Raw genomic sequence first — 9472 nt, 5'->3', positions numbered from 1 at the left:
TTTTGTATGTTTTGGGGTTGGACCATATAAATTACCTTGCATCCTTGCATCCAAAACATGAGCCAATAATAATTTCATCTCTGACACTTTCAAAGAGTTGTTCAAGTGACTTGTCATATGGATTCTGTTGCCAAATTAACGGGGTTGGGGGAAAACAGAGCTTAAGTACTTGGTCAGCAAATGACAACTGTTGACTCTGAGGGAGGATGCTCAACTCCGTTGTCTAGCCTCACTTGGGTTTTATGTTCATTTTCTATTTTTAAAATTCTTTTATTTTCTTCCCGATTCAATTAACAAGTTTTTATTTAGTATCTACTCTCTGCCCAGTGCTGTCCTAGGAATTCCAGGAGATATAAAAGAAGCCTCCATGAAACCATTTTTAAAGTTCTTGCCAAGTGTGGAGATCACTGTGGAATGGTGTGGCTAGAATGTTGTCTTGGAAGCAGACAGCCTTGAACTGAGCCTTGGAGAGAAGCGGAAGGCTTAGACAAATGGGCGGGGGGCAGGACATGCCACTGGGGGAAACAGCTTAATGCGGGCAGAGAGTACATGCTGGGGAGGAGAGAGGAAGAAAGGTGGTCAGAGAGACAAGGCTAGTTTAGGAAGGTCCTGAAGGTCAGGCCGAAGAGCTTAGCCTTCGGGGGATCCGCTGGGAGTGAAAAGCCAAGGGAGAAGTAAGCCTGGTGTTAATATAAAGAGAAGAGGGAACAGAGAAACCAGATGTAAGGACAGCAGAGAGTAGCTTGTTGCAATAATCCAGATGCAAAATAATGAGAGCTTGGATTAGAATATACCAGAGGGAACAGAGAAAAGAATCCATCAGATCTTGCAAAGGAAGAAATATCCAAGACTTGAGGACAGGCTGGAGATAAGCAAAAGAGGAGTCACACATAATTTCATTATTTCCAGCCTAGGAGTCCATTTTCATCTCTTTTCTTCCCTCATGCACAAATTGACCCCCTCAAAATGTTCAGATGAAATGTCAATTACAAATAGAATCAACCTATTTTTTCTGTTAGAAGTATTTTGTTGTTGTTAGTTGCCATTGCCATCAAGTTGAGTCAGCTCCGACTCATAACAACCCCATGTGCAACAGAACAGAAAATGCTGCTGGTCCTACACCATCTTCATGATCTTTGGTATGCTAGAGTCCATTGTTGTAGCTACTGTTTTTTTAATGCCTTCCAACCTAGGGGGCTTGTCTTCTAGCACTATATTGGACAATAATCTGTTGTGATCCATAGGGTTTTCATTGGCTGATTTTCAAATTAGATTGCCAGGCCTTTCTTCCTAGTCTGCCTGAGTCTGGATGATTCATTGACACTTGTTCACTATGGGTGACCCTGCTGATATTTGAAGTACTGGTGGCAAAGCTTCTAGCATCAGACCAACATGCAAGCCACCACAGTGCGTCGTCAGGGTGGTGGGTTAGGAGCATGTTATCTTGCTTGCCTTTAGCTACATGAGCCCAGCTGAATCTTGCCCAGCGTTGTTCTCCAATAACACCTGTACACTGATCATAGGGCTCACCAGTTAGGCCTTCTAGATGTAGGGGTATGCGGGTGTTTATCACCCATTAGGCCCAAAGTTCCTCATTGGTAGGAGCCACCTCTTATGGGTAGTACGTATTCAATAAGTGTTAATTGTTGAAGAAAATGAGATTTAAGTGAAATGAGACATAAAAACAAAAGAATTTAAAAATCATTGAAACTAAAATTTGCACATACTAAAAGCTTTTCTGCTCTAGTCACTCAAACCATATGCTAAGGAAAGATCAAACACCCCATTGTGATGGTGTTAAGGTCACATAGCTTTACTCCTTAGCTTAAGTGTTGCAATACATTAATGATAATACAATGCAATAAAAGCGTAATAATAAACATCACTACGAGGGCCTGGAGTTAAGTGAAAAGTTTCACACATATTTAACACAAGTTATTGGATAGTGGGAAACCCTGGTGGCATACTGGTAAGTGCTACAGCTGCTAACCAAAGGGTCGGTAGTTTGAATCCACCAGGGGCTCCTTGGAAACTCTATAGGGCAGTTCTACTCTGTCCTATAGGGTTGCTAGGAGTCGGAATCTACTCGATGGCACTGGGTTTGGTTTTGGGTTTATTGGATAGTGATTATTATTATCCCTGTTTTACATGAAAGGAAGCGGGTACAGAGAGGTTAAGAAATTTGCACAAGTTCACCCAGTTAGTAAGTGTTGGAGCGGGGATTTGAACCCTGCAATTTGAGCCTAGCGTTTCCACCCGTATCAGCTCTACTCTGTATTGCATATACATAAAAAAAAAACATATGGCATGTATAATGCCTGTTTTTAATGACACTCAGGAAAGGTTCTCTGTTGGGGACCTACAGGTTATTTGATGGAGCTTTGGTGGTGCAGTGGTTAAGCGCTCAACTGTTAACAGGCAAGTCAGAGATTTAAACCTACCAGCTGTTACTCAGGAGAAAGATGTGGCAGTTGGCTTCCTTGGAAACCCTATGGGGCAGCTCTTGTTGTTAGGTGTTGTCGAGTCAGTTCCATCTCATAGCGGACCCCATGCAAAACAAAACGAAAAACCACCCAACCCCACACCATCCTCAGAATCGTTGATGTGTTTGAGCCCATTGTTGCAGCCACTGTGTCAATCCATCTTGTTGAGGGTCTTCCTCTTTTTCGCTGACCCTCTACTTTACCAAGCATGATGTCCTTCTTCAGGGACTAGTCTCTCCTGATAACGTGTCCAAAATCATAAGACAAAGTCTAGCCATCCTTGATTCTGAGGAACATACTGGCTGTACTTTTCCAAGACAGATTTGTTTGTCCTTCTGGCAGTCCATGGTATATTCAATGTTCTTCGACAACATTGTAATTCAAAGGCTCCAATTCTTTGGTCTTTCTTATTCACTGTCCACCTCTTGCATGCATATGAGGTGACTGAAAATACCATGGCTTGGGTCAGGTACACCTTAGGCCTCAAGGTGACATCTTTGCTTTTTAACACTTTAAAGAAGTCTTTTGCAGCAGATTTGCTCAATGTAATACAATGTTTGATTTCTTGACTGCTGCTTCCATGAGATCCAAGTAAAACGACATCTTTGACAACTTCCAATACTTTCTGCATTTACCATGATGTTGCTTATTGGCCCAGTTGTGAGGACTTGTTCTCTTTATGTTGAGATGTAATCCATACTAAAGGCTGTAGTCTTTGATTTTGATCAGTGCGTGCTTCAAGTCTTCTTTGGTTTAAGCAAACAAGCTTGTGTCACCTGCGCATGTAAAGTTGTTAATGTTCTTCCTCCAATCCTGATGTCGCATTCTTCTATATGTAGTCCAGTTTCTTTATTATTTGCTCAGCATATAGATTGAATAAGTATGGTGAAAGGATACAACCCTCTTGCACACCTTTCCTGATTTTAAACCATGCGGTATCCCCTTGTTCTGTTCTAACCACTGCCTCTTGGTCTACGTAGAGGGTCCTAGAGGGTCGCTGTGAATCGCAATTGACTGGACGGCAACAGGTTTGGTTTTTGGTTTTACAGGCTATTTTAGGAATAGCGATCTTTACTTGGTGGTGAAGAGTGTCTTGGAGGTTAGACGTTGTGACCCAGCATTGTTCAATGTCTAATTTTTGGGGATATAGCCTTAGAAGTAACTATGAAAAGAAGAAATACAGTATTTGAATTGTCTCTAGGAATATACAAGAGCAAATGAATAACTCCAGGTATAATTGCATTTTACAAAGCACCTAGTAATAACACACAGGAGCTCTAGTGGCAGTGGTTAAAGTACTAGGCTGTTAACCAAAAGGTGGGTCGTTGGAAGCCACTAGCAGCTCTGCGGGAGAAAGATGTGGCAATACACTTCGAAAAGATTACAGTCTTGGAAACCCTATGGGTCGCTGTAAGTCACTACTCCATGGCAGCGGGTTTTTGGTAATGATAATACAGGGCCAGAACCCTTTACCTGGAATTCAAGTAATACCCCCCTCCCCTCATTTTATTAAAAGCCCCGCTTAATTTGGAAACTCTTAAAATAAGTGGTCATAGGATTTATAAAAAGCCGCGGCGCGCCCCCTCCCCGGCGGCCGGGCGCAGCTGTCCGCGCCTCCCCCGCGCCGCGCCCGCGCCCCGCCGCCCGCATTCCAACTCTCTGAGGTCACGGGCCGCCGCCGCCCGGATCCGCCGCGGGGCCAGGGGGAGGGACGCCCGCCGGCCGCTCCGCTGCTCCGGCCGCGCGTCCCGTGTCCGGCCGTGCGTCCGCCTTCCTGCCGCCCCCGGCGGGCTTCTTTGTGAGGCGCCCCGGCCGGCGGCTCCCCGATCCGGGCCGCTCCCTCGCCGTGGCCGCCGGCCGACTGTGCCCAGGGGATGGTCTGCGGGCCGCGGTTCGGGAGACAGGAAGTGAGGCGCGCGGGCCCCATGAGCGCGGCGCGTCGCGGGCTGGAGTGCGGGCGCGGCTGCGGCGGCCGCGCGGCGGGGCCCCGGGAGGCGGGCCGCTGAGGAGCGCGCGGCCCCGAGGATGCGGGAGCCGGAGCAGGTGAGGCGCGGGGCCCCGGCCGGGAGGCGCGCGTGCCGGGCGCTGGGGTGCGTCCGCGCGCGGGGACCCCGGAGCGCGTCACAGCCTTGCGTCCAGGAGGATGGGTCGCGGTTACCCGATGGCAGGCGCGCAACAAAGAGAGAAGTCTGCCCTGCCCAGGCTCCGCCTGATAGACTTGGGTAGCTTACAGAGGGGGGCTTGCACTTCTGTCCTGAGCCCCTCAAATGATTGTTGCAGCTTGCTCCTGGACCAGGGTTCCGACTGTTTTAGGCGTATTTGCGTCTCTCGGAATATGTAAACGTGAAGTTTGCCGGGTAACTTGGGCGAGAGGGGGCGCAGGGAAGGACTGTGTGGGTGACGACTTTTGTTTTCGAGTAAAGAGTGTTTACTCTGGAAAAAGAATTCTCGGGTCTGCAAATTCCGACTTGTGATTTCTGCAAATCCTGATTAGACTGGCCGCTCTTGGCAAGCTCGTCCTATTTTCCTCTTTCCTGAGAAAGCCTTATCGTAATAGCGTCTGCTCGCAAATGCTTTAAAAACAAAAACAGAAACTCGTGTGCTCCAGGTGACAACCGCGGTACGCTTAATAGTTGCTGACAGAATTTTATTTCTTAAGCTTAGGACGTGTCAGTAGTTTTACTCTGAAAAGAATGATCTGTTTTGTTTTTAGGGTATTTTATTCTTATCTTCGCACAATTATGTTTTTTCCCAGGAGAAACATAGATTTGGTTTAATGCTACAGATTTAGATCTTACTCTAGAAATGCCACATACTCTCTTCCTTTATTATTTTATTTTAAAGCAATATTGGCAAAATGACGTGTGATGAGGACCTTAGCAACAAGAGGAAAAAGTCTACAGGATTCAGGATTAAAGTGTATTTGAGAAGCTTTTGGAACAGGACGTGGAGGGCAAAAATTAAAATGAACTCACAAAATAGCTCAGACTACCTTTTGAAAGCTTGTACTAAAGCAGAACTTAATATATATCTGTTTTCTTTCTACATAAAAAAACAGTATCTCCTAGTATTTTCCTTCAAAAGTTAATATTTATGAATTATCTGTGTAGTTTAGTAGTTATATAACTTATAATTCCACACCCAAATGCCTTGTAATTATTGCACGTTATTTTACACTTGAAATAGACCAAAAAAGCACTTTAATTTCTACTTCTCAATTTCATTATCTTCAAACATTCAAAACTTTGTGACATCATTTGGTAGCAAATACTGTATATAACTGAAAAGTAAGATCAGTAAATCATTGATAATGTTGTAAATATTGTATGAGGGGAAAGATGATTTTAACACAGTGGGTTTTATACAGAACCCAGTGCCGTCGAGTCGATTCCGACTCATAGAAGCAAAAATCATGCCATTCTCTTGAATACATCATGGGGGAAAAATGAAACTGATAAACACATACCCTAAGTTTTCCAATGACATAACATCTACCAAAAGAAAAAAAAATTCAGTAAACATTAGCTTTTTCTTAAACCTGATACTGTAAAACATTTCAAATCTCAGGGACAATTGAAAGTTTTACTCCTGAGTTTGCTTAATAAGAGCTCAAGTTCATAAGGTACATAGTGTAGCATTTACTGCCTTCAAGGCTTGGTTCTGTCTTCACAGTGAAGAGACTACCGTGTTTGAACATCCCTTCATACAAATATTTATCTTTCCTCTATAGATATATCTTACTTTTTCATCTCTATTACTCAATCTGCCCTGTTTCCAGTTACCATAATTTGTAAATAAAAATTGAGATTACAACCTCATCTCATGAAAGGATATTTAGCGTCTATGATATGTTAAGTACATATAATCTTTTTAAGCTTAAGCAAATACTGCTGGCTTATCAGGCACTTTTCTAGTTAAAAGCTTATTATTTAAGGTTGTTATTTGATTTGTTTTTTTCTTTCATTTTGCTTCACCTATTTAGTTTGTGTCCCTGAAACAACAAAGCATGTTGAAAACTAACGAAGGTGGAGGCTGTATCTTTTCATAATAGTTATTTTCTATTTCCCTCCTTAGAATAGTGCTTTTACCTACAGAAAGCACTCAGCAAATGCTGTTAAATTAACACAGTCCTTTTATGGTTCCATTTTTCCGGTGGCCTTCCTCCTCTATCCCTTGTTTTTAACTTTTATTTTCTTTTTCTGGCTCTTTGGAGATAACCAGGAAACAAAACCAAAGACAAACCACCAACAACCAAAACAAAACACACACATACAACAGAACACACAAAAGCAAAGAGAAAACCTCGGTGGGGGTCTTTATTAGAGACACAGCTGGGTAATAACGGCATCCTTGTAAACTCTGTAAGGGCAGCAACGATTTAGGAGTCGTCTTTGAATTCTCACAAATCCCACGATATACATTTCTGGAATGGAATTTCAAAATGTGAAGTTTGGCAAAGTATAGCGTAATAGCTAAACCCTGCTCTCCAGCCCTGACGCCCATCACCTCTGGCTGAGACCCAGCCAGGAGAGCGCGGAGTACAGGACTTGGGGTGAGGGACCCGGGATCGAATCCTGGCTCAGCCCATCCCTGAACTAAACAGCTGTTCCTCGGGGCAGCCTTGAGCAAGGAAGGGCGGAAGCTGTCACCGGATTCTGGAACTATATGGGATTTTGTCCGCTCGTTTAGGGAGAAAAAAGAAAAAGTCCAGTTGACATAAAAGCCCCCAGCTGCCGCCCGCCCCCAGTGTGCCTCCTCAATACAGGAGTTACCATCAGCAGACGTGGTTAAAAATGGTCCAAGTCGCGTGTTTTGGGATTCTGTGGCTCCGAATCTGGACTCCACCAACCTCTCCACCGCCAGTAGGGCTCGCGTGGGGCCCTTTATATGTTCCCTCCGGGAGCAGAGGGGGTCGGTCCAACCGGGTGTGTCCGTCCGGAAACGCGGCCGCGTTAGGAGGGTTCCGGGCCTCCCGAGGCTGTCCGTTGGCCCGGCAACGCCACCTCCTCTTCCGGGGGGAGGCTGCGGGAGGAGCCCCAGCCCGAGCGCGACTGCAAGGGGTTGCTCAGCTCGGTCCGCAGCTCCTTCCCCCAGGATGGCGTTTAAGGCCTCGTCTGTGTCGTCCTCTGGGCCGCGGCCCCGCTTAGGTGAAGCTTCAGCGCCTCTCTGGGCAACCCCACCCTGGAGAGGAGCCGGGGCCACGCTTTTCAGAACTGCCACGGTGCTGGTGGTAATCCCATAACCAGTATTTGTAGGGTCTTATGATTTTACAAATAAATCAGTTTGATGAAGGAAATATTGTAAACCAGAAAGGGTTCTACAAATGCTCGTTAGGCACTTTGGCTTGGTTCACCTCGCTTGAACCTCTCAGCTGCCATATGTGAGGGAGGAATTACACCTTCCATCTGGACCCGGGATTAATCTGCCTAACGGGGCTGGGCCTGGGACTTGAACCAGCCCTGGTGGTGTACTGGTTAAGAGCTACGGCTGCCAACCCAAAGGTCAGCAGCTTATCTCCCAGGCGCTCCTTGGAAACCCTATGGGGCACTTCTGCTCTGTCCTATAGGGTCCCTATGAGTCGGAATCGACTCAACGGTAATGGGTGGTGTTTGTTTTTTTTTTTTTGTTATCTCCCTTAAGGACCAAAATAAATAAATAAAGAACCCTGATATTTGGAGTGTTGAGGGGGAAAGACCAGTAAGTGTTATCTATGAAAAAGCAAAACTTTATCCAAAAAAGGAAGAGAACCACTAATGAGCGCTCCTAAACTTGGCGTTGCCTTGGTGCCCGGGATTATCTCATTACAATGGTTGTAATCACCGTTTGTAGGATGAGGAGGGGTGGAGTCTGACAATCCAGCTCTCAGCTCTGGTGGTAAGCTTGCCCACTGCCTCCAAGATCCTATTCAGTGTCTTCTTTTTCCGGAGGAGAAGGAAAGCTTATTCTCAGGACACAGTCTCGTTGATTTGTATTTTTAAAAGCCAAGCCCAGAGCTGCCAGATTGCCCATGTAACCAGCGTCCCTTTTTCTTCAGCGCTGGAGTGGATGCTCCCTTCACCTGGCCTTTGGAGACTCGATTGCTTTTTAATGGCAGCAGCGGCTGCTGGGTGAGCAGCCCAAGACCGGACAGACTCATCCCGTCAGGACAGGATTGCTTCCTCTCTGCCTCACCTCCGCTGGATTGGCGGGGGTGCTTTTCCCTCCTTGTCCCTAGACTCTTGAAGGGAGAAGAAGATGCCACTGCCATTTGGATTGAAACTGAAACGCACCCGGCGCTACACCGTCTCCAGCAAGAGCTGCCTGGTTGCCCGGATCCAGCTGCTCAACAACGAGTTTGTGGAATTCACGCTGTCGGTGGAGAGCACTGGCCAGGAGAGCCTGGAGGCTGTGGCCCAAAGACTGGAGTTGCGGGAGGTAAGCAGCAAAGGAGGTCCAGTGTCTCTGGCCTGACTTTGTTCCTTACTTCTCACCACTTTCATGCATGCTGTCTGTGTGTTCTAGCCCACAGGATACTAAAACATGTCCCTGGTCATGATATGAGTTGAGCCTACAAGCCCCCTCCCCGTGAGGAAGGAATACCTACAGAGTGAGATGTCTTGCCTTGAGGGTGCCCCTGATGTGAAATAGCAGTGCCCGAGTTTTTGGAAAAAAGGCCAGATAACCTACTTCCAAAAAAACCACAGCCACTGAAAACCCTCTGGAGCCTAGTTCTACTGTGAAGCACATGGGGTTACCATGACTGAGAATCTGCTGGAAGACAACTGTTTTTTCTTTCTTTGAGCTTTTGAAAATGCAGATTTGTTCCCCCCCAAATGTAATCCATAATCAGATACGAATGCATGTTGGATTATCCAACTTTTTCTTTTCTAATACAATCCCAAATGGGTCATCCTGCTCTAGTACGGTTCACTGACTTACATTCACTCAGCAAATATTCATTGACTTTTTGCCACAGGCAGGGCCAAGATTCTAGAGACATACTGCCTGGA

General features: G+C 45.9%; 1 protein-coding gene across 1 annotated transcript in view; it reads left to right on the top strand.

The window, feature by feature from the left end:
• The first annotated feature begins 8622 nt into the window (after window positions 1-8622).
• The window catches only part of PTPN21 (protein tyrosine phosphatase non-receptor type 21), an 83193-nt gene continuing 82343 nt past the window's right edge, over window positions 8623-9472 (top strand). Inside the window, exon 1 of the mRNA XM_049897418.1 lies at window positions 8623-8897. Within this exon, the coding sequence (XP_049753375.1) occupies window positions 8718-8897 (180 nt within the window). The 5' untranslated portion in view covers window positions 8623-8717. The remainder of the gene's footprint in view (window positions 8898-9472) is intronic.

This window comes from Elephas maximus, chromosome 10 (assembly GCF_024166365.1).
Source record: "Elephas maximus indicus isolate mEleMax1 chromosome 10, mEleMax1 primary haplotype, whole genome shotgun sequence".
Taxonomy (NCBI): Eukaryota; Metazoa; Chordata; class Mammalia; order Proboscidea; family Elephantidae; genus Elephas; species Elephas maximus.
Note: the sequence above shows the minus strand (reverse complement) of the source record. Positions and strands in the feature narration are given on the sequence as shown.